At 47.1% G+C, this 26,008-nt stretch overlaps 1 protein-coding gene and 1 long non-coding RNA gene across 3 annotated transcripts in view; both read left to right on the top strand.

The window, feature by feature from the left end:
- LOC135372512 (sodium-coupled neutral amino acid transporter 7-like) overlaps window positions 1-26,008 on the top strand; it is a 61,200-nt gene that overhangs the window by 12,846 nt on the left and 22,346 nt on the right. For both annotated transcript variants that reach the window (XM_064606118.1, XM_064606117.1), the window contains exon 5: window positions 18,724-18,859. In XM_064606118.1, coding sequence (XP_064462188.1) covers window positions 18,724-18,859 — 136 coding nt within the window. The remainder of the gene's footprint in view (window positions 1-18,723; window positions 18,860-26,008) is intronic.
- On the top strand, window positions 24,135-25,098 carry LOC135372513 (uncharacterized). Its single transcript, XR_010416016.1, has 2 exons — window positions 24,135-24,355; window positions 24,955-25,098. It is a non-coding gene; the product is annotated as an uncharacterized LOC135372513 (long non-coding RNA).

The following is a 26,008-nucleotide window of genomic DNA, read 5'->3' as shown; positions in this document are numbered from 1 at the left end:
AGTTACAAACTACTTGGTTACTTTCAAATGCGAAGATAAGGATCCTAGTTACAAACTTTTATTCCAAGTCCTACACTAAAGTGCAATGTAAGCTGCCTGCGCAATGTGCACTTCAGCACAAGCTGCGGCTCATAAAGTTTATCTCCTGATGTCCCCGAAGCTACCTTTCCAACGCGGAACAGTCGCTCAACTGGGGCAACCAGACGGCATCAAATCCTGTTTCATATTGCCCTTAGAAGAGCTTACAACATAATTGTTTCCTTGTCATCACGGTAATGCAGAATTGGGAACAATGCACTACAAAGTAATGTGTATCCGGTAGTGCATTTAAATGAAATACCGCGTCTGTCCCTTTCGATTCCGACCCTATAGTACCGTTCATCACCTCGTTCACCTCATCATCATCGTTCATCACCGACAATAAGCCGATAATGTGACGCGAATTAATGGAGTAGTTTTTGTGTGTAGTAATGGAACTCGGTCAAAACGTCACTCGGACAAGGCTAGTCTGTGAGCCCCCTTTGGCGATTGACCTCAAGATGACGTTTACCGTGACGTGGGCCCAGGGCAAGATGGCGATTTTTCCACAAGTGGCCGCTTGTGTGTGGTTACAAAATCGAAATTTTGTTGTCACCCCTGAGCGTGGCCTCCCTCGTGGGCAATACATGGATAATACTACACGACTATCGCATATGGTTCCCTAACCAATGGCCTTCACGGCGAGCATTGTTATGTTAGCTGTCTCTGCACCTCAACTGAGGATGGCGCTGGTGTCGAGCGGAAACAAAATGACTTCCCTGCTCGCCTGTAGAACTCAGTGTCACTGCTCTGAAACGAAGCTTATTTAATGACTCTAGTGTGACAGCGAATAATCGGCGGCATCGGGTAGAGAAAGGAAACGTGAACGCTTTCAGAAATTAGGGCGTTTCCGGGAACCGACGTGCTGCATACGGTCGATCGGTCGGTCGCTGCCTAGTGGAGCGGCAACAGGGGGCTCGGACTTTCTCCCATGAGCGTTACCACAACAGAGCTACCACAAGGAAGGCGTCGCCTTCCGTTGGTTGTTTCATTCAGCTAAATTTGGCTTTTACATCTTCCAAACGAATATAGCGGGAACCGCACACGACGTTTTCTCGACGCAGATACGCCGAGCTTTGAGGTCGTGACGTCACTCCCGATGGAGAAGCGTCAGGCCCCATCCGCAAACGGCGTTTTCTCGGCGCAGCTTAGGAGCCGGCGCAAAGTTTGTACTCGAGGCCCCTGGCGGCATTTCCCGTCATGAGTAAGAGCTATTATAGGCTGGCATAACATACGCGACAGATATCACTTGAAAAACATGCAGTATAACTTTGTATAAATACAGTATCTGGTAACCAAACGCAATAACCAAGGCGCGCCGACCATCAACGTGGAAATCTCTTGCTTGTACTTCCGGTTCCGTCCGCTGTCCTCCCGCGTCCCCCAGTATGAACCTAAGGCGAAAATTGCTGCTGCTGTTGAAAAAAAAAAAAAAAGAAACTGCTTCTTCTCTAAAAGCGACAGCTGTTGCGGTAGAAGGATTGAAGAAGGCCGTCGAGAACACTCCACTGGGTGCAGCGATATCTAGGCCAGAGGGAAACGACAATCGAACAATGGCTAGCAAGTGGGATGGTATGTGTTTTGTCGCTCCCGTGTCCCCAATTATTTTCATTTCCAGCCAATTCTGCCTGGTCCACTTCATTGTGCCTTCCACTTGCGCGTACTTCGCGACCACACCGTCTATGCCCACACAGCTGAGCGGCTGTGGAGACGGTCGTTTCCGGCCAAGCATGCGATTGGTCAAGACCGACACGTCGCTTCCTACGCTTGCCGCTCCGATCTGTTCACCTCAGATGTCGGCGTCCCCGCTCGACGGCTATTGTTCGTGGATCTGAACGTAAAAATGCCGAGCGCTCGGCGTTCTTGCGTCGAGAAAACGTCCTATGCGGGCCGCCCTTATGTCGAAAGAATATCTTAAGCTACGTCACTTGCTTGTGTGTTGTCGTCTGCACGCTGCTTTTTTACGTGAACTCAAAAGGCTTCAGCAAGGAATAGCGGGTAGTTTGGTTTTGCATCAGCGTATTTTCCGTTGGTTCGTAGAGCAGGTCGAAGACGCCAGTTAACTGTGTGTAGCATTCTACGAATTGCTTTCGTCCTCGTAAGGACTTGCTGTGTTACGATTTCTTTATTCCTTAGCTCAGCACTCCGTACCACTGCTTCAACACGTTAGGCGGTAGCATGCTCATCTCAGCCGCTGAAGAGCAAATGGCGGCATTCCTTCGGTAAGCGTCAGCATTTGAACGTTGGGTTCACCTAACACTTCCGTGTACCGCGGGCAAGCCCACTTCAAGGAACGCCAAGCGTTGCTGAACTCCGTTTCTTCTCTGTTTAGCGTGAGTTTTGTTGATTTTTTCACCATTTATGGTACGAAACTCTTTTGGTTGGCATTGCTATTCTGCAAGGCTGCTTCATCTCATTATTGAAACGGATTTTGAGGGCCAAGGGAAGCTGTCATGTGGCCCCATTAATCACTAAACTAACTTATCACTAAACTAACAAAGTTGATGATGTCTTGGGTTAGTTTAGTGAAGTTAGGTTAGATTAATAGGGTCATGGCAGCTTGCCTTGCCCCCAAATCCGCTTCGATAATGAAGTTGGGAGGGCGCGGCAAGCTACCACATCCGCACTAACCTAGCCTAATTTATCACTAAACAAAGTCTATGATGTCTTAGGTTAGTTTAGTGAAATTAGGTTAGATTAATAGGGCCATGGCAGCTTGCCTTGCCCCCAAAGCCGCTTCGATAATGAAGTTGGAAGGGCGAGGCAAGCTGCCACAGCCGCACTAATCTAACCTAACTGATCACTAAACAAAGTCTATGATGTCAGGTTAAAGTTGGCTTTCCCGCAACACAAATGAATGAATCGAAAAGTTGCGGAAAATTTACAAACGTACCATTAAGCAACAATAAGCATTCTTCCATATGCATTCTTACATGCAGAATACATAACACGGGGAGCTGTATTAGAGGCCCCCCCCCCCCCCCCCCCCCAAGCAGAGGACCGGGAAAAGGTTGGGAAGGCACCGGGGCTACTGGTTCTGCAAAGGCCGGTATCGACTGCAGGAACCCGAGGCTATGCCGATAGTATCCCAGTAGCATGAGCAATGAGAAATGCGAGAGGGAAAAATTGTGCGGTCGCTCCCCGAAAAATCCCCGATAGTCACCCGATTCGTGATCACGTTGTAGATGTTTAAAAAAAAACACGTAGGATTTCACCCCGTTCATTCCCCGACACCACGCCGATTGTATCATGTGGCCGTGCCTTATGACGGAGCAGGCAAGCGCACTTTTAGGACATCCAAGCTTACCATGCAGAGGCTGATGCAATGCAGAACCATGAAGGCGCCACGGCGTCTACAAATTCAAACGGCGAAACGCGAGAGCAGAGAGGGGGAGAGGCGAGAGTGAGAAGTGACAGTTAGGAGCTGGACGCGTTGCGACGTTGCGGTGAGTTCGTTTTGTCTTCGCGGTTGCCGTAGCAAGGATCGTGTAACTTCGTGCAGTATTTGCATGTGTTTTAGTGCGCTTTCTAAGACAATGCGATGACAGTGGTCCCTGCGCAACACATTTCCCACTCATTTTCACAAGAAACGGACGGTGAAACGCCAACCGGTCTGCACGTGGTGGTGCTTCCTATGTTCGAAGGTATGAGTGATGGCCGTGATGTTTTGCTTACTATTCATTAGATGTTTCATTTTAGAAACTTAGGAGGAAATCAAAGAGAGACAGATTTCGAACGTATCGTGAAGAGGAAGGGGGTATATGTCGCGACCTGCATGGAAAACAGTAGTGCCATGTGTTATCTTCTCTGAGAAAATGGAACGTGTAAAGTAGCCAACTAAACGTAAAGCTCCCTATGGTCCGTGAGTACATCGCACAGTCAGGCATATGCTTTGTATACACAGTGAGAGATCAGACTTATACTGCGTAGTACGTATATATGGAGATGCATTGATAATTTCTTTCTGCTTAGTGTGTGTTTTGAGTAGAATAAACAGTATATTTACTTGAGCAATATCTTCATTTCCACGTATTATTTTCGGTTATGCATTCAGTGGTCCCAGCTGCCAAGTGACCGGATCCCGGGCCACTTGCCAGAGGGGATCAATGGATCAATTCCACTAGTTGCACTTCAGTTGAAACTGGTTCCACTTTCAACTGGTCCCAGTCACTACATAGATAAAAATGGACCTGTCCAATAAACCACTTTGAAGTGGTCCCACTCCAGATTTTTTGCCTGGGTACACTGGGCACTTTGACTCAGTCACCGATTTTACGCTACACAATGATGATTCCTCATTCCCGAACGCTACAATTTGCAAGTTTCACGTGTTTAAAAATGTTGGTTCGCAGATAAAAGTTGTATTTTGTCAAAATGCGGATTAAGTTTGAGTTTTGATGAGTGCTAATGCAGATGAGGTAATTGGGATGACCGTTCGTGATGCAAACTCGCCATACATTACCAGGAATTCCACAAACTATACCAAACGTAACACATAGACGAGGATCCCGAGAAAAAACTGGTTTGGGAGCAGATGATCAGTTGGATATCATGAACCCAGACATACAATGTACTCTCATTAACCTTCAACGTCTTTCAGTTTTACTTGGCGGGACAGCGGTTAAATGTTGTTCTGATATTGATGCGAGTAGACTGACTGGCGCTGAGACTGTGTCTTTAATGTCCAGAGAGAATGTCAGAGAGTGAGCCGGGGGGACGGTGGCACGCGCTCAGGAAAAACATCCACTCGTCTTCATGTAACAATATCCCCCTCACGGAGAGGTTGATCATCCTGATCAACTGCGGGCGAATGGTAGGGTTTCAGACGGGAGACATGTACGACGTCTTCTTTTGATGTTCTCCGGGATGACCGATGTGCACTCTCAGTAGCTTGGACGATGTAATTCACCGGCGACGTTTGACGAAGAATTTTATACGGGCCGAAATAGCGCCGCATGAGTTTCTCAGACAGGCCAACTTTGCGCTCAGGTTTCCACACCCACACCAGGACTCCCGGGTGGTATTGGGTATCGGAGTGCGCGTCGGCGTAACGGTCCTTTTGGTCGGCTTTCTTCGGCACGACTCATGAGTTCGGTGACAAAATCAGTCCTGTGGCCGGCTTCGACGTAAGGAAACAATGTGTCCAAAGTGGTGGCGCTATTGCGGGCGAACACGAGGAAAAACGGGCTGAAGGAGGTGACGTCGTGTTGGGAGGTGTTATAGGCATAGGTCACGAAAGGGAGAACCGTGTCCCAGTTGGTGTGGGAGGCGTCGACGTACATAGAAAGCATATCCGCAAGGGTGCGGTTCAGCCGCTCGGTGGCACCGTTGCATTGTGGGTGATAAGCCGTTGTAGTGAGGCGGCGGATCTGGCAGGCTTGGAGGAGCTCCGAGACTATGGTCGACAAGAAGGCCGCACCTCGGTCACTTAGGAGTTCTCTGGGTGCTCCGTGGCGCAATATAACCTGCTCCAAAAGGAACGTGGCGATGTCAGGCGCGGTGCCGGGCGGAAGGGCCTTTGTCTCTGCATATCGGGTGTGGTGGTCGACGCAGACGACGATCCACCGGTTGCCATCGTTCGAAGTAGGGAAGGGACCAAGGAGGTCTACGCCAAGACGTTGAAAGGGGCCAGCAGGGGGCGGGATAGGCTGCAAGGGTCCTTGTCGCGCGGACGGCAAGTGCTTGCGTCGCTGACACTCAGTACAGCGCCGTACATACGCGGAAATGGAACGTCGCATTCCAGGCCAGAAGAACCGCCGGATCACCCTGTCGTATGTACGTGCAAATCCCAAATGTCCAGACGTTGCGTCATTATGAAGAGGTCGTAGAATAGCTGCCCGAAGATGACGCGGGATCACTATCAAATACGGCTGTCCGAAGGGATCGAAATTTTTCTTGTAGAGGACTGAGTCACGAAGGACGAAGTTTCGTGACCGCCGGGATTGCTGTCGAGAAAGAGGAGAGGTGGCTTCCAGCTTCTCGATGACTGACCGTAAAGCGGGATCGCGGCGTTGTTCCTCAGGAAGCTCGAGGAGGTCGAATGGAGTACAGTCCACCGATGATGAGATATAAGCGACATCCGGTAGGGCAGCGCGGGATAGGGCATCGGCATCAAGGTGTTTGCGACCGGCTTTGTGGACAATCTCAAAATCGTACTCTTGTAGCAAGAGTGCCCATCGGGCGAGTTTCCCAGATGGCGCCTTGATGCTGGCTAGCCAACAGAGCGCATGGTGGTCTGTGACGATTTTGAAACGGCTCCCGTAGAGGTAGGGGCGAAACATCGGAATTGCCCACACGACCGCCAGACATTCTTGCTCGGTGACGCTGTAGTTCTGTTCTGCGGCAGACAAAGAACGACTGGCTAAGGCCACCGGGTGCTCAGCGTCGTCAGGACGTTGGGTCAACATGGCGCCAAGGCTGGTACTGCTAGCGTCGGTATGGATCTCAACTGGCGCTCGTGGATCAAAGTGGCGGAGCAGCGGGGAAGAAGTGAGAGCCGACTTCAAGCAGTTGAAAGAAGCCTCGTGGGCGGCTTCCCAACAGAATGCAGTGCCTTGCTTCAAAAGGTCGTTCAGGGGTCGTGCCTTACTGGCGAAGTGTTTAATGAATCGCCGGAAGTACGAGCATAAACCAAGGAAGCTCCGGACGGCCTTGATCGTGGTGAGTCGGGGAAAATTCGTGACAGCCTCTGTTTTCTTGGGGTCTGGGCGAATGCCATCAGGAGAGACAAGGTGGCCCAGGACTGTCAGTTCTTGACACCCAAAGTGGCATTTCTTGTGATTGAGAGTTAGGCCAGCGAGCTTCATGCACTCGAGTACTTGGCGTAGCCGGCTGTTGTGCTGTTCAAGATTGGGGCCGAAAACGACGATGTCATCGAGGTAGCAGAGACATGATGTCCACTTTAGTGGACCGAGGAGGTTGTCAGTCATGCGCTCGAATGTCGCTGGCGCGTTACATAAACCGAACGGCATCACTTTGAACTGATAGAGTCCGTCAGGTGTGACGAATGCAGTTTTTTCGGCGTCTTTCGGGTCAACTTCAATTTGCCAGTATCCCGAACGCATATCAATGGAAGAAAAGTAGCGGGCTTCCTGGAGGCAATCCAGGGCATCATCAATACGTGGCATCGGGTAAGTGTCTCTTTTGGTGATCTTATTGAGCTTCCTAAAATCGACGCAGAACCGCCAGGAGCCATCTTTCTTGCGAACAAGGACTACTGGCGCAGCCCACGGACTGGAAAACGGGGCAATGGCGTCGTCGTTCAACATATCCTGTACATGTTGCTGGATAACACGTCGCTCAGCGTGGGATATGCGGTACGGCTTTTGGCGCACAGGAGGATGACCCTGGGTGTCGATCGGATGTTGGACAAGTGCCGTACGACCCTGTTTCCGGTCGAAATCGAAGATACCAACGTAGTCCTGGAGAACGGAGAGCACGTCAGTATGTTGATTGGGGTCGAGACTGGAGTCGATCATCTTGGCCAGCCGGTCGCGTGCACCACACGTTTCAAGTGCTTGAATAGAGAAGACAGGCCATTGCGAGGTCATGTCGGCGGTTTTGTCGACGGGTACACAAGTGAGCTCGGCGGAGTGTGGAAAGGAGCGAAACGAAGCGATGACGATACCATCGGGAAGAAGTTCGGGTGTGTCGCCTGTGTTCAGAATCCACAGTTTGGCGGAGTTCCCTTCAAGTGACGTGAGACTGTAAGGCACCACGACGCCCTTTTTAGACAGTAGAGTGCACGCAGGTTCGGCGATGATGTCCCCGCAGGTGACCCGGTGAATATGATTAGGGTCGACAATTGCGAGTACGCGTACGGCCGACTTCGGCGGCACTATCGTCGTCTGTCGAAGTTTCAGCTTCCCAGAATGTAGGGCTGAATGGTCCTCCCAGAACAATGGGTGTGGGAACGGAGAAATGTGAAGCTCTTCGCCACCACAGTCAATAAGTGCAGCGTGTGAAGCCAGAAAGTCCATCCCCAGAATTACGTCGTAGGTGCAATGTTCGAGAACTACAAATTGGACTGGGACGACAGTGTTCCGAAAGAAAAGCCTTGCGGTACAGACGCCGAGGGAGGGTAACGGCTGGCGGTTGACTGTATGGAGATAGCGGGGCCCTAAAGGTGTAATAATTTTGTGGAGCTTTCGTCGGAAATCGTCACTCATAGCAGAAATGGAAGCACCTGTGTCAATCAGCGTCGGCACGACAACATTGTCCACGACAATATCTACAACATTCGTCTTCATGTGAAGAACTTCCGATGAAGGCACTTTGTCTGAAACACGTGGAGCGGCCTGGCCTTCAACGGTCGCTATCACTGGTTTCCCTGTGGGGATTGGGGCCTGAAAAGTGGCGATGGGGTGCGGTCCCTCCGCGTTTGAGCAGGAGGCGGCGATGGCGACTGTCGGCGGGAGGTGCGGATGCTGGGCGACAGGGAGCGAGGAGAAAAACTTCGTGGAGTGGTTGAGGTTCGTGTCCCTTGGTCTCGCGGTATTTGTGCACTGGAGTAGTTCCAGTTGGCATTAGTAGTGCGACAGTAACGGCGCACGTGGCCCACACGACCACATCCGAAACATATGGGACGGTCGTCTGCGGTGCGGCCATAAGGGGGAACGGGCGGGAGCTGTGCAGGCGCTGTGTGAGCAATGAAGTCGCGTCTAGTGTAGCCCATAAGAGGAAGAGTGTGACCGCCAGTGCCGCGTATATTGTAGGGGGCGTTTCCAGGAAGGACAGCAGGGACACTGGTGTTGACGTGGGCATGGGGCGCCGTGGAGACCCCAGTGGGAGGCAGTGAGGACATTACCCGCTGGACTTCGTCGTGGACGGCGTTGTACAAATGGGGGACCGGGGAGGCCGGAAGGACGTGGAGTAGGGCTGCCTGTACCTCATCGCGGACGATACGACGAATCAGGGTCTCAAGGTCTTCGGACGTGTTATGAACGGCAGCTAACGTGGGAACGACGTTAGGGAGTCTTGTGGGATGGATTGCAGCGACGCGGTTGCGCCGGAGCGCCTCAAATTTTCGTGTTTCTTCCACGCGGCCCTTGATGGAGCTAACATTCCGGATGGTCACGAAGTTGAAAACATCTTCGGCTATGCCCTTTAGCACGTGGCCGACCTTCTCCTCCTCCGTCATGTCAGGATTTACTGTGCGGCAAAGTTTGAGTACGTTTTCAATATAGTCCGTACAGGTCTCGTTGACGAGTTGCGCCCGAGAAGCGAGAATGGCCTCTGCTTCCCTTTTCTGATGGTGGCTATTACCGAAAATGGCCAAGAGCTGGGACTGAAACTCGTCCCAGGACTGCAGGGAGTCTTCATGGTTTTCAAACCAGATTCTTGCAGTCCCGGAGAAATAAAATATGACGTTGGCAAGACGAAAAGAGTCGTCCCAACCGTTTACAGCGCTCACTCGTTGATATTCATGGAGCCAATGTGCAGGGTCCTGGCCCCGTTTGCCTGAAAACGTTGAGGCCTCCCGTCCCGCCGCGGGTAGCAACGATGAGGCGGACTCGCCAGGACATCCGCGTAGGATCTTTCGCTGGCGACGGCAGATTGGGAGGACGCCGAGGGTCCGACGACGTCGTCACCGGTCATTGGGAATTCCGGCCGGAGACCGCGGAGGCGCCGACTAAACCGAGGCGGGGCCGTGGGGACTGTGTGGGGTAATCGAGCTCGCACCTCCACCAAAATGATGCGAGTAGACTGACAGGCGCTGAGACTGTGTCTTTAATGTCCAGAGAGAATGTCAGAGAGCGAGCCGGGGGGGGGGGGGGGGGGCACGCGCTCAGGAAAAACATCCACTCGTCTTCATGTAACAATATTTTCTCCATGTTTGAACTATCCCAAATGCATTTGACTGGTACATGGTTGTTGTCGCGTGTCTTTTTACTGTGACTTTTTTTTTAACTTTTGGTTATATTGCTGCAGTGAGTCTTCTTGGACCCTGCAATTGTGCTTCGTTATAGTTTCCTTTTGACAAGAAAGTACTAATGAGTCCAGACGAGTGTTGCTTTGTAGCGGTTTTGGTAGGCTGGAAAATATGCGCCGACGAATATATCTCGACGCGCTGTGCTGCTTGGGCCGTGTCATGTAAACATTGCAGCGACTGAAGCGTCATAGTGGTGGGCGCCGGCCTCCATTGGAACTATTCGTGTGTTCTGGCGTATATGACCACGTGTGTTTGTCTTGCCCACCAGTGGGCAGATCACGTGAGAGTGACGTAGATCTCGAGGAATAAGCGTTCGTTGAAGTGGGCTTGACCACAGTACACGGAAGTGTTAGGTGAAGCCAACTTTCAAATGATGACGCCTACCAAAGGAATGCCCAAATCGCTATCGGTGTCGTAGAAGTCCTCAAATAGTATATGATCCACAACCATTACGGTGTGATACCGACAGCACCGCTCAATTCTACACGCACCCAGAATGCTGTACGTACGCAATACAATGCAGAGAGCTTGCCCCGCTTCGCCCGCTGGCCATCGTCGTGCCCTCCTTGCTTCCTTGGCTCCATCTCTACCACAGGGGTGGCACTCAATGTATTGCTCCGTAGACGAAAGCGTGCTGGGCAAACGCAATGCATTCTGAACAGGTCCTGGTCGCACGTCACAGCAAACGTCGAGGCACACGTGACCTTAAAGATGGCGGCGCCCGTGACCGGCGGCAAAACCGTTTGTAAACAATGCAGTTGCTGTTTCTGCGCGACGTTTTGGATATCTTTCGATGACGGTAATTATTTTTATCTGATAATCTCGCAGTAAAACCCACAATTTTGCACATATGGCCTCGTACTGTTTACGACTTCCAAAGATGTGATGACGACCGTGCGTTAAGACTCACCGAGCCAATGCGATGTACTTAAACTAAGGAGAAATGGGCTGCCATGTTGCGGAAGAAGCATCGCATGGTATACGCTTGCAAAATATGTTCATTTCTTGGCTTTATGACGACCGTGATATGTCGGTAAGCGGCAAAACGAGATGTAAACAAAGTCACATGACCTCAAAATGACGTTTTCTATGACGTGCGACTAGGACAAGATGGCAGTTTTGACAAAGGCACCCGCTTGAGGGTAGTTACAACAATGGCGAGTTTGTGTCACCCTGTGATCTCTACCCGCCCCTTTCGCCGCTCTGTTATGACACGCGAAGACGTGCACGTGGGGTTTCATATTTACACACCAGTCTTCGCAGGTCTTGTAGGATCACGTGACCCCTCTCTCTGACGTAGCCAAGTGGGCGGTCCGGGCGCCGGCAGTCTGCGCAGTTGATGTTTGGCGCGAACGCGGTGCAGAAAACATGGGCTTCATATTACTTATCGTTTTTTACTTCAAGAGCTTGCCAAAGCTTGCCATCTCGCCAACCACGACGTGATGCTTGCATTTGACAGCCATTTGAGGTGAACAGGCTTAAGGGCTATCGATTCCTTTCCTTCGCTTAACTCACAGTCATGAGCGGTGTATAGTTCGACTTACCTCGGATCGTTTCCTCTTTTGCTCTTGGATGTGTTTGGGACTTTGATCTTCGTTCGGGTTTCGTGGACGTGGTGTCTGCGTATTTGGTGGCCTCCTGTTAACATCCATCATGCCCGCTGAAAAGAACCGGGGTGAAATTGAAATTCTTCGACGCTACGTAACCGACTTGAAGTTAGAAGCCGGAGAATGGACTGGGTATCTGGGGAACGACCAGTAGCTTGAAGAACTCGAACGGGACCTACTGACAATTGGAGTGTCATTCAAGACAGAATCGTCAAAATATAAGAAATCCACGGCAGACGGCACCAACAGTAAAAGCTGTAAGTGATGCGCGAAAGCGTTTCTGTTGGGCATTTTTTGATCGAATATGACTTACTAACGCTAGTTGCAAGATAGTCTCGTCTTATCTGAATGACAGTGAAGCAATTAAGTATGATTAAGGGATACTTCTAGTTATTTTGCGCCTAAAAAATAGAAATGCTCATGTTTCATAACGCTTACACATAATTGTGAACCATCTGTACACTGTGTGCATATATACATTGTGTTGTGGCATTTAATTTCAGCCACAATTATGTTCTCTTCAAATCTGGGTTCTGTTCCATCAATGTGGACATGCCATTCCGTGTTCTCTCTGTGGTCAAAGGCTGTCTTTTTGGGACAGATAAGCACAAGACACAAATGCGTGGGCAGGTAAGGCCAACACTTGATCCTATCTTCCATTCCTATCATTGTCATTATCCTATTCATTTGTTTATTTACTGTTTTGCCCTCAAAGCCGTACAGCATTATACATGGGGTAAAATGCATAAAGAAAAGTAACAAATAATAATATAATTATTATTATTATCATTATATTACAATATATATTATAATATTATTATTGTATTATAATATATATTATAATAATAATAATGCTTGGCTAATTATAATGAATACAGACTCAACTCAGAAGGAATGGAAATTGTAAGCATAGAAATGCAGCACATACAGCTTTCAATGCAGCTGTCTGAAATCTCAGTTTCACGCCTGAGCGACCTCTGCGTGAGTTCTGGAAAAAGCTGTGTCGTCAAAGTAGTAGTCAACAGGTGGACTAGACCGAAGACGTTGCAGACGATAGGTAATGCTCCGGCCATCTGCAACTATCAGCGACGGTTGAAAACTTGCCCCCAGATAGTGTTGCCATGGGGTTAACATATTTTCCGCTGTTAATGTTTTATTGCGACGTTGAGGTAATCTGAAATTTATGTGGATGAAACCGCATTTATGGTCTGCATGGGGCACCACAGCAGTTCACGTAAGTTGGGTAATTACTAAGCACGCAATGCCAGATGGTGTCAAATTTTATAGGTAATTGCCCAGTAGAAGCCACAGAACGTTGTCATAGCGCAGAACCCAGATTTCAGACAACCTGCTGAAAGCTGTGTATGTTATGTGTATGTGTGGCAGTTTGTAATTTTAGGAGTGTCCTTGTTGTCTTCTTCCTTCAAGAATGAATGTGTGGACCCTTGCGGAGACTGGACCAACGAGAAATTCCAGCACAAGAGGAACAAACTCCAAGGTACAAAGAAGAAGGGCTGTACCGCAAAGTTTAACCTCAGACGGATTGAACTATTTTCGGACTATAAGGTAATTCTGCTATGTTGAAAGCCTCAAGGAGATTCAGCTTCTCAAATACATAGTTCGTTGAAACCCAGTGCTTGTTTGCTGTGCTTCAAAGTGACCTGCCTGATTGTGGGAGATGTCGAGGTCAGGTGCAGACCTGGTTATCACAGATGAACAACATAGTTTCTGATCCTGAATTGTGTTCCACGTTCATGACAAAAGAAATCTCGGATTGTAGAAGTACCTGCACAAGGTGAAGGGTTTCTTTCCTCTGTTTTGTTTGCACTGCATTGCAAGTGTGTCTACCCCCACAGGGAACCAGATTACTGAAGCAGAGCAGACAAGTATTTTTCTATCGAAGTAGGCATTAGAATTAGCTTTAACTACAAGCATGTGTTTGCATTGTCTTGCGCCTTACAGATTGACATTAGTTGAAACGACAGCAAGACTTCCATAAAGATGAAAAAGGCAGCTGCACACGCAAGCTTGAGAAAAGCATTGTCATCCAAAGAAAAGCCAGCATGCACAACAAGGATATACTTTGCCATGCCACCAATGCAAGAGCATACTGAACATGAATTTTATCATTTCATGGCATTCGGGCAAACCATCGACAGTAGTGTGATACAGCGGATCACAGAGCTTGTACGAGAGGGTGTAACATCGGTCCACGAAGTTGAGACGTGCATCAAGTACTATGTCTCGGATGTTCTATTCTCAGGGAAAGACAAGCCACCTTTTCACTGCCGGGCATTCTATCCAACAACTATAGATATTGCCAACCATATTCACAGAACGCTTAGCAAGGACAGGAGCAGTACTGAAGACCAGGAGAATGCAATTAAGCTTGTGAAGATGCTGGAGACAGAAGAACTCACTTCAAAGATAATCTTTCGACCACACAAGAGGCGTGGGGATGCATCACAACAAGCCACGCCGCATGGAAGCAGTGACGTGTATTTTGTGAATGCTAGTCAGACAACAGTTGAGCCCCATGAGACCTTAGACGTAAACGTGCTAGGCATTCTTGTCGAGAAAACCACACACTGTGATGGCGGGGAAGCAATGGCAGCAGAGACGTTTGCAGACACGCTACTCTTCCGTTACATGCCCGAGTTTGTGGAGCAACTGCTTATCAAATATGGCAATTCTCTGATTTACCTCGATGCAACCAATAAGACCACAGATTATTTATTGCCACTATTCCTGCTTGTTGTAAAAGCAGCAACTGGCTACATGATTGCAGGAATATTTATAGTACAATTTGAAACTACAGAGTGCATATCAGAAGCACTGTCAGTGTTCAAGAAATGGTGTCCAACCCTCTGCCCGGAATATTGGATGGTTGACTGCTGTCAGGCCGAAATGTCTGCAATCAAGGATGCATTTCCACAGAGCAGGGTGATGCTCTGCGACTTCCATCGTGAGCAGGCATGGGAACGATGGCTACGACACAAAGAAAATGGTGTGTGCAAAATAAGGAAGAAGCACTCTCTTACCTGCGACGGGTGGCACATGCAAACACAGAAGAATACCAAAGAGCTTGCAGTGAGCTGACTGCTTCAGCACCGTGGAAAAACCCACACTTCAAAAGTTACATTGAAACACACTGGATGCCGCACGTTGAAAAATGGGTGAAGTTTATGAGACTTCAATTTGGGGTTGTCATAACTACTAACAACGGTACTGAATCACAAAAACGACTGCTGAATGAACATCTGAAAGGAAGTCATGGACGAAAGAGCTTCAGCGGTTGGATTGAAAACTTGGTTAAACATTTTCTTCCGATGAGAAGGAACCGGCTCTTCCTCGAAAACATGAGGCGGTCTTCAAGCTATAGAAGATACCATGACACTGTCCCCGACTACCTGCACAACCGGACTCCTGCTGTAATAAAGCAGCATTATGAGCCGCCTGGAGAGTGCAACAGACTTTTCTGATGAAGACATCGCCAGTCTATCCGTACAAGGCACGTTTGCAGTAAGGTGTAGCACAGTTCGTGAAGAACGGTACACTGTAGATTTCAACCAGCCATCATGCACTTGCCTGGACTTCAAGATGCACAAGCTGCCATGCAAGCACTTCTGTGCAGGCTTCCAGAACTGTGATGGACGGTCATTCGAAAGGCTCCCCGAGGCATACAGGCACAATATACACCTGACTTTGGAGAACTGTTGTGTTGTGTCTGATGGGGGATGTTCAGAACAGAACTTGTTTGTTGATGCTACACAGCCTGACGATGTGCCCCTTGCTAGCACAAGTAATGAATTTCAAGCAGGTGACCTACCACGGAGGGTTTCTCAAGGTTTAGGAAAAGCACGTCAGATGCTTCGAAATAGTGCAGCTAGAATTCAAAATATGTAATTTTATTGCGCAAATGAATCCAAGGCTCAAGCCACATTAGAGCACATGCTGGCAGCACAGAAACTGCGTGAGGAGGGAACTCCATCAACTAGTGGTCTCTACGTGAGGCAGTCACCAGTGAGAGGCTGTTTGGGTCAAGCAAAAAACAGGCCAAGCAGCGGTCCAATTATGAGGCTCAAGCTTGCAAAAAGTAGACGGCTGTTATGAAAAACACAAAACAGGGTTGGAAAAAGGGCAGAAGAACTGCGTGCTACGTTAAACACTGCACCACCAATGTAATCCACAAATGTCTGTTTGTAAGTATTTTTATAAAGCACGTTTTTTGCTTTTATACAAGTTTTATATCAAATGTCACCTTTCCTGCATACTGGCACATCCCAACATGTGGATGGTCATATGGTGCAGAAGTTTTCCAATAAAATTATCTGTGCAGCGGCATGTGGTGTGGGCAGTGGTGGGCATCCTTACGGAGTTTGATGTGAGGTGATGTGATGTATGAACATTGGAAATATGATTCAGGTGACGTGAGGAGAAAAGTTCGAAAGAAAGATAGAGGTGACGAAAAATTTTGGAAGAAAGTCTGAGGTGAGGACAAACTTGTGAAGGAAGTTTAAGGTGAGGTGAGGTATTTATTTATACCGGTTTTCCATGTCTCGATTATTACGTTGTTTCAGGATGTGTTCCATGGGAACAAAAATATGATGGGATGTACATAAAAAATAAATACCCCGTCAGAAGCAAGGATGACAATTTTTCGGTAGATCCGTGGGAACTCAGAAGGCTCTATGTAAAATATCAAGGGAAGGAATGCGAAAAGCATTTTTGGGGCCGGGAAGATTCCCTTAAAACATTTTGAGGCCAGATGAGAATTGGCTGACGAACTTTTGAGGTTAGGTGAGGAAAATTTTCAGAGAGAGTTGGAGATGAGGTGAGGTTTTCCAGAAAAGGACGAGGTGAGGTGAGGGAAAATTAGGCTTGGTGAGGTGAGTGGAATCCTCAGTCTATAAAAAGTGAGATGAGGACAAAGATATCGTGAGGGTGATCGTCCACCTCTGGTTGTGGGCAGCATTTTCATCCTATGGACTGAATGTACTGCGTTTTATCATTAGTGACTATAACACGACGATAGCAGAGTAATGCTACGGATACAAGGGTGAGCGTACTCTAGTGGCTTTATCCCCAGCTAATGCAACTCACAACCGGCCGACTTATGATACTGGGCTTCAAATTGGTCTCATTACAGTTGTCAGCAGACAGCCCGGAATGTCCTGCAGCAGTGTAAACCTATGTGACGCAGTACTTTATAAACAGTGTGAAGAGGTTTCAGGACCACCGTCGCCTCTTAGCTCAAATGATGTAGAATTTCATCACGATATACGGCACACCATAAAAGTTTTTCCAGCGCTAGCAAGGCAAAAAGAAAGAGACCACATTTCAAGACAAGAGCAAATATACTAACACAACACAGCCAGCAGCCAGCGCAGCCCTGCGGGCATGGACCGCCTACTTGCCTACGTCAGACAGCGGGGTCACGTGATCGGACAAGACCGGCCAAGGCTGGAGTGCAAATAGTGAATCCATTGTTAATTGTGACTGTTTTTCAATTGTCAGAAATAGAAGACAAAGAGGAAGAATTCAGTGATCATCTTTACATTGACTCGGAAGGGTGGATGTTTCAATGCGATAGCATTATTGCGCTACCCCCTCGGAAATTCCCGCGGTCTGCGCCGAAAACTCAGCTCGGACGATAGATGACGCAAAAGGCAGGACGCTGGATCGTTTATGTCAGGGTATTCAACGTGACTCCTCCCCTCCTCATAGCACCGTGTGTGTTTGCTAGGTGAAGTTATCACAAGGCATCTGGGAGCGTTGGAATGCTATGTATGAGTGCGACGGTTCCCGGACACTCCCTATTGTTAGCGAGAGCCCTGCGATTCTGAAATTATTCATTCTCTATACTTTCTAAATACATTGGATACTGTACTTGATGTAGCCTTGAGCGTGTCACGTGGTTCTGCTTCTACATCTCATTATACTTTTTAAAGACATGTATTTAAAAAAAAGACATCGCGCGGCTATCTTGACATGATGTTTGTTGTCACTTTATCTCAGACTTGAAGTCAGACTTTGTTCAACGTATGTGATTTGATGGGTTTATAATTATTTATAAAAGGCTTCTGTGGATCCTACACATAAGGTATTTATTGATTTGTGTTAGCGACATTCCAAGTAACTGCGCACCACTGTCTTGGTGCGCCAGAGCCTCAGTTGCTTTGTGCGTCATAAAAAACAAAAAAAGAAAACTCTACTCATCATCACCATCTGCTTATTCACAGCATGTATAGTATCGTTTTTTTTTTCTATAGGTTTTGGAACTTCGTTAGAAGAAAATGGCTGTGCTCATATCAGGCACATCGTGTGCGACAAAATTGAACAACTGACTACCAGATTACCAAGAAATATTGCCTAATATTGGTAACCCTATCTAAAACTAAGTGAATGTTTTCACGTGCAGCGCTTTGATCCACAGCGCTAGAAAACAGCGCTTATCAGAGTTGAGCTCCTCTGAACTTTTCCAGCGCCAGTATTGTGATGGCCAGTCAAGAGGCGGTCTTACCCATGACGTCGCAGAATCTGTGGGATTGTTTTGCTTCCTGATTTTGCAGTGCTGTGTCGAGGTTGGGGTGAATCGAAAAAAAAAAAAAAACCCGTCGAATTACCTTTTTGCAAAGCTAATTGAGGTCGTGCGTCGGCATAGCTTACAGGAAGCATGAATCAACACAAGACAAAACGGCGCTGCGTCACGTCGCCAATGAGGTTCTGCGAAACTTCAGCTGCCGAGCGCGAGTGAGAACACGAAGGTAGAAAACAGCGTTTCGTTTCCAGCGTTGTTTTTGAGCGCTCTGAAGCGAGGCGTTGTACATGAGAACAGGTCCCACGCGAATACAACCGAACGCAGTCGAAACGTCGTTTAGACAACCCGCGCGGTGTCGATGCGGTGCTTAACATACATGAGCTCTGGCAGGACTTCCTGCAACATCGTGTTTCTTCCTAATTTCGACGTTCGTGACACCTGCAAAGTTTTTGCATTTACTTGGAAGATGATGATGATGGTAGGAGAAAAGAAGAGAAAAATATATACTTGTGGAGTGCGGAGAAAATATATGCATGTGTCATTCGAACGGTCCCTTACTTTTTCAGTATTTGCTTCCGCGTATGGAGCGCAATTTTGCCACGAATGGTACATGTCTCGCCACTTCACCATCGTCACCACGGCTATAGTCTTCATCTTGCCGCTGTGCCTTATGAAAAACGTAACACTCCTGCAGCGTGCCAGGTAAACATAATTCTTGCGTGTACGATTTACATTGCGGTTGACACAGTTACATGTGGATGGCATATTATCCAGCGCAATGGTAAAGTCTTAAAGGAGTAGCAAGATACCCCTTCATATGCAGTGAAGTATGGCATAAATGGGCAGTCCGGAGCTACAGAGGGTACTCGGATTATGATTGCATTCGATTGTGCTCCATACGTATACCATCCACGTAAAATAGAAAGGGTCAAAGGTTCCTTATTTTGCATTTTAGAGAAAATTTATTAAATCGTCCCCGTCCGTTCCGCGTGCAGAGGAACAAGCACAACAACGAAATCAAGCAAACAACATAAAGGTTTATTTTTACCGTAGCGGACCAACAGTGCAACCAACCTGTGGACACGCCTAAGTGCTCCTTATCGGGAATTACACCAAACACATGTTCACATTTTTCTTCAAACCTGGATCTAACAACCAGGCTGGGCTCAACAAAAAAGAGTTGAGGTCAACCAACAGATGTCAAGCCATTGACAGTGCGCTCTGGATTTCGCTGCTAAGCTGCCGTGTCGCACTGAGTAACGCTCAAATATACTGTAGTGTTGTTTTCTTCGTATAGGTCTCCTTGGTCATTATACTCTATGGCATACGTTTGCCTGACAGGACACTAACGTAATTCTCATACTGGCCTGTGTCAGCTGCGGATACACCACGGCCTGCTAGGATGGCAGAAGACGACTTTGAGAATCAGCTATTGATAAACGTCAAGCAATGTGTGCGAGCTACATAATAAACACGCTATCTATTTACTGCAAAATTGTATTTTCCCAGTTTGCTATTATACAAATGCGGCGTTCGCGTAAGTGAGATTTCTATGTTGCATCGTCTTCGTATTGAAAACACATTATCGGGCACAGTATCGCGATACCTTTTTAAGTAACGGTAGTGGCACTCTGTTACTTTAAAGAAGAGATGTCGGTATCGGTATTTCGATACTTTTCACTCAAGTAACGAGTATCAGTGTCGCGATACCATATTTCGTGAACGGGTACATATCTACTTTGGAGGCAGGTTGTTCCATGCGACGCCTTAGGAGGTCCCGTCCTGACTATATAATTTCGGCGCCTAGACAACACGTTCCACAAACAGAAAAAAAGAGACACCACATCACAAGCACGAACTCAGATAGGGGGATTGCAAAGAGGATGGGGGAGGGGGAGAAGGAGGGGTTTGTGTCAACGTCGAAAGCGGACGCGTAAAGGCGATCTGTGCCATTAATAACAGCTGCGGCTGAAAACATGCCTGCTGGTCTGCAGTGGGTGAATGATACGCCTGCTCTTGATGCTGACCTAACACACAGGGACCCAGCTGTATGTGTCGCTTGAAACAACTTGTCAACTTAACGTAAGGGAAATTTCAATGTCACGTGTATTTACGCTTTCGAGGCCAAGTTCTCCTTAAGTAGCATAGCGTCAGCGTGTTTTCAACGTACAAAATGCGCGGATGTTCAGCTCGTAACTGCACTAATTCTGCGGAAAAATATATCGTAAAATAATACGTAAAATACCCTACCCTACCGTATCGCGTACCCTAGGATCCTGCTCCGTTGGAAAAACGTCATCAGCGTAAAAGAAAATTTAACTAAGGGGAGAACCAGCTAAGGTACTTCTCACCAAACGCCATGCCGTGTACTTACCATGTAGAATTGTGCGTGGCTCTGATAACATTATTTTTCATTTTTTTATTTATTTATTTAAAGTACCCCAAAGGCTCATCAGAGCGCTACATGGGGGAGTAGGATGGTACATGCATGTCAGCAACACAAAAACGATGAGAGAGAGAGAAAAAAAAAGTACAAAACAATGATCCAGTCATATTGCCTGGCTGGCACGAAAAGTGGAGCATACAATAGAAAAACATAATAGTACATTATAAAAAGAATACAAACATCAAACGGAAAGTTGGCCACGGAAATTATCGTAGTCAACGAGCTCAGCTAGGTCAGAGGGAAGATCGTTCCAGTTAATTGCGGTTCGACAAAAAAATGATTTCGCAAAGATGTCTGTTCGACATTGAAAACGATTTACTTTGCATCGATGGTCGAAACGTGGGAATATAACTGTAGAGCGGGTAAGCGGAGAAATGTTAGGTGGGATACTGTGGACGAATCTGTGAAAAAGTATGAACTTATTAACTTATAATGTGGGAAGAATTTCATTAAAGTCATACAACTTCGTCCCAAACTAAAAGGAAATGACTACATGCGTATAATCTTCAGAGTGGAGAAGATTGCTGCGCAAAAATACTTCCTGTAGATTTTGTTGTACCATATCTCAAATATTGCTTTTTATATTTGTGAAGTTGACCGCGTTGCAACGGGACATTTCGCACAGCAAACGATCGCGATTTAAAGCACGCGCACGGAACCGAAACATGCAAGAAGTTGAGAGAACTGATGTTCTGAGGCTGGAACAACATAGAAAGGACAAATACATACAAAGCCTCAAACTGCCTAAGAAATGAACGATGAAAGATGAAAGTCACTGAAAAGGTTAGCCAGCTGTAGGACTCGAACCCACATCCAGAAGATGTGGATTCGAATCTTACAGCCTGGCTAACCTTTTTGAGTGACTTCCATCTTTCATCGATGCAAGAAGTGTCAAGAAGTCCAAACTTTGGCCATAAAAATGTGCGTGCAAAGTATTTGTTAAAGTAACTTACTTCGTTTGGGGGGCAGGCGTTCCCAGGCGAACTTATCTCGGCTTGTAGTTTGAGTCAGAGTTTATAAACTTCTGCTTTGCTCCAATTGAGCGAAACTAAAATTTCGCACCGGAAGTTCGAAACCCCAGCATGCGTAGCGCCACATCTCGGCCTGAAAGCCACCGGTATATCAACTCAGGTTGATACCCATAGCTACAGTGCCCTAGCTGCTGCTGCTGCTGCTTCGTTGTAGTGATGGCTTCAATAGAGCCCCTTTGACGATTCTGAGGGAGGTATAAAAAGTATATAAAAGCAATTAGGTACTAGATACTTGAGATCCTCTGTGTAAGTTGCAAACATAAAACTGCCTACTGAAAACCTAAGGGCACTTATTTGTTTATTACTTTACTTCACGTACCGTAACATCCTCCTCCTTCGGAACGGCTACCCATGCCTTCTACACTTCGGAGGGCTTCAGGCGATGCTTATAAAACGATACCTATCAAACGCTTCTCTACTCGTTTTTAATGCTCTAACCTGTCTTTGCTCCCACGTTTACGAGGCGAAATAATGATCGCGATCCAATTGTGATCACATTTATTGAGTGCTTCAGCGAAGGAACCTGAGGCACCGCCCTGTTGAAAAAAAGCCAAATAGGTTGTATGCGATCCTATTTATCCTATACAAATTGATGTAGGATCCTTTATGTCCTATTTTGTATCATGTGGGAGAGTTGTGGGATCCTACATGTCCTATATTAATTCACATATAGGTGAGTCATAGGATCCTACATGTCTCATATTAGGCTATGTAGGAGAGTTGTGGTGTCCTACTTGTCCCATATTCGGCAATATAGTAGAGTTGTAGGACACTACATCGCCTATATCCGGCTACGTAGCAGACTTGTAGGATCCTACAAGGCATCAAAAAGGAGCTATGGGAGATCTTACGTGGCCTGTTTGGTTTCATGTGGGGAGGACGTGGGGAATTATTTTGAGATATGGAAGTGATATATTAACACAGCAACAAACATTATTTGATTCCTTCAAAACAGGGGCCCAGAACGAACTAGTCATATTCAATCATGTTTGCCAACGCGCACACATACGGCAGGTTATCAAGTGCGAATTCTATTAGAACCACTGCAAATGAATATATTTTTTTAGGTTGAAAACAACTGAATGGACTGGTTGCATTCATTTATGGAACATGCATAGAGTATGCCCATTACTAGGCGACGAAACATCAAGCATACAATGATGCGTGCATTCCTTTGAGTACTATTTAAGCACAAACTTCGACAACAGTGCGCAACAGGTCGAGGTGGCGGTTGAACGCCATCGAGCGACATTGCGGTGTCGATGGGGTTTTCGGTCTAATTTCTACGACTAAACCGGTTCTATCAGGACGCGGCTTGTTGTGACGGATTCCCCAATCCTTCGCCTTCACGTGCACGCTCACGGCTCGCAGGAAATCTTAAGAGTAGTCGAGATACTTGAAAATTCCAGGCCTCCGTCTGCACTTCCGATACATTCGGAGCTCCGTAACATCCGCCCCGGTGGTCATGTCGACGCCAGAATTTCCGTCCTAGTAGGACATGAGTCGCTCTACGATCGGTCAAATGGAACCATGAGTCGGTCTTTAGCGGTTCGGGGGTTGTGGGCAGAGACGCGTTCGTAACTCTGTTTTTTTAAGCTTTGATGCCCTTTTTCGGACGGAAGCCCGCGTCGGACAGTTTTCACCTTTCTAGAGTGTACTCGCCTCAACTCGGTGAACGTGGCAAAATTTACTACAGCTGTCAAAGTCTTCTGGTTCTCGAGCTACCGGTTTCCGTGTTTACACTCCTCCCAATACATGGTACAGCCGGCTGTTTTTCCCCTAAAACCGTTTCCATCGCACCTACAGAGTCGTGTTTGACATAGTTTTGAAGCTCTTGACGTGCTCTTTCCAACCGCTTTAATCCCGTAAGCGCGAGACTCTCCGTTCCCCAGATATGGGCTTTGCAGTTGGAGGGTCATGGCACTGGCGCCAGCAAGTCTGGCTGACGCCGCTCGGAGACGCTTCCGTGGGTGCCGTTCCTTTAGTGCCGTAATCTCGCTTACCTAACGTCCAATTTACTGGAAATTTTGGATGCGTGTTCTTCGTTCTTTGCTCTACAACTTTTCAATTCGCACCTTCCGTCTATATACTACAGGTTATGGCGTTATTCCCGAAATTCCTTAGGCTGACTCTCCTTCTGCGCACCTTCGTCCCTGTTTTTAGGTTTGAACCCTGTGGGAGATCTGAATCACCTATTAATGGATTCGTGCACTCCGAACACCGAACGGCTAGAAACTTGCGGGATCTTTTTATCTCTCTCCATTCTCGAGTGAGGACAAACATGGCAAAAGCGGCTCGTTATACATGGGGCTGGGGGCATTTTTTTCGATGTCGGTTGTTTGTTGGCGTAGAAATGTGATTGAAGACTTATTTTGACGGGAAAAACGTCCTCTTTCCAATGGCACTGGTCACCCGTACGCGCGACTTTCTGCTTTCTGGATGTAGCGCGAGGAGAGCATGGTGGAGAGAGCCGTTACAGCCAGGCCAGGCGGCGCCGTTGGAGCTTGGAATTCCTCCAGCTCATTTGGAAGGGAAATCATAGAAGCGTTCGGACGCATGTCCAGAGAGCTCTCGTTCGGGAAGCGTCTTTCGTCGTAGTTTTGGTGGTTTTGGTGCCCCGCAGTGCTGTGACTGTATTTCATGCCTTACTAGTGGTATCTGGACCTGTTTCTGTGTGTGTACCTTGGAAGACCGAAAGCTGTTGGATTTCGTGAATTGAAGGTTAGTTGTGTGCATGTAATGCCATGTTTCGTGCACCTTTTGCTTTGTATTCTTCCTAGCGTGTGGGTTCCTATAACTTTATCCGCTCAGTGCGATTATTACCCTATTGTTACCTATTTCCTTATCCTCCATCTGTAATCTTGTGCTCTTACCCTGTTGGTTAACCTGTATCATCACTTAACATCAGGTTGATATAATGTGTGATGCTTCTGCGGCCCTGCTACAGGGTACCGGTGCTCTAAAGATACAGATCTTCCTTTTTTGGTTATTAATTCATAATAACTCAGCTTGTGTCATGCATATTTTCCCCGAGTGTGGAAGGAATATGACAGAATGTAAATAGTTGCGGATATTATAACTCAACGTGCATTGTTTTCACCCTGTTCAGGTAATGCCTTACTGACACCCTTGCTGTAGCCCCAGTTGTCATAGTTAATTGATCTTACTGCTAACAAACAAAGCCATTGTCTTTGGACCTCAAGTAACAGCATATGTGGGAAGTCTGGTTAACCTGTGCACGAGTTTTGGCATATTTTATGTGACACATAATGTATTATCCCTTGTTAAATCTAGCTTCCTAACTCACTTTATTGTTTCAGATGCCTACAAGAAATATATCTTAGAGCTATCATCTAGCATGATCTGTAAAGGTGTTGAAGACGCTGTACATCAGGCAAGAGTGTGATTGTTCAACAGACATGTCACAGGGATGATGAACGATATCAATAAAAAAAAAAATAGAAGCTGCATGATTTGTTATTTCCTAATATACACAGCACAATAGGGTGCACAAATTATACGGGATCACAACGAGAGACTTGAACCTATTTGCATGTAGGACCCAACGTAGGTCCCACAATCAAATAGGATCCTGTTAATATGTAGGATCGCATTTGCATGTAGGTCCCCCAACCAAATAGGATCCTGTTTATATGTAGGATCGCATTTGCATGTAGGACCCACAATTAAACAGGATCCTATTTGTATGTAGGTTCCTTCATCATGTAGGACCTGGTGTCATAATACCATATGGAGTCAAGTAGGAATTTCCAATAGGGCGCGAAGAGATGGCGACATGCATATACAGGGTTATTCGAGCAAATGTTACACATTTCGATCGCACTGTAAAAATAGAACACTAGGTTTGGCCCATCCCAAACTTGGCAGACTGATAGCCATTTATCTGAAGTTTCATTCGAATTTTTTGTAAGCGCTATGGTCATGTAGAAAGAAAATTAAAAATAAAGCGAAATCTCGCCCCATGCATTTTCAATGGTCTATCCCACACATACACCGCCATTTTTTCTTGTCTCTGCTTCACATTCACATCAGCTTCCACAGGTAGCGCTGCCTACAACGATGTCACATGCCGATTCTGACGTTATGCACCAATCGTCTTGTTCAAGTATTGTTCTGTATGCTAGTGCCACCTGTGTGTGGTGAAATGAAACTGAAGCGCACACAGCAGAAAATGGCGGCTTTTGAGTGAGATAGGCCATTGAAAATGCATGGGGCGAGATTTTGCTTGATTTTTAATTTTTCTTCTACAGGACCATAATACTCAGAAAAAATTCCACAAAACTTCAGACAAGTGGCTACCAGTCTGCAAAGTTTGGTGTTGGATGAACCCCGTCTTCTATTTTTACGATGCGA

The sequence above is a fragment of the Ornithodoros turicata genome, unplaced genomic scaffold (genome assembly GCF_037126465.1).
Source record: "Ornithodoros turicata isolate Travis unplaced genomic scaffold, ASM3712646v1 Chromosome15, whole genome shotgun sequence".
Taxonomy (NCBI): Eukaryota; Metazoa; Arthropoda; class Arachnida; order Ixodida; family Argasidae; genus Ornithodoros; species Ornithodoros turicata.
This window is presented reverse-complemented; position numbering and strand designations above follow the sequence as displayed.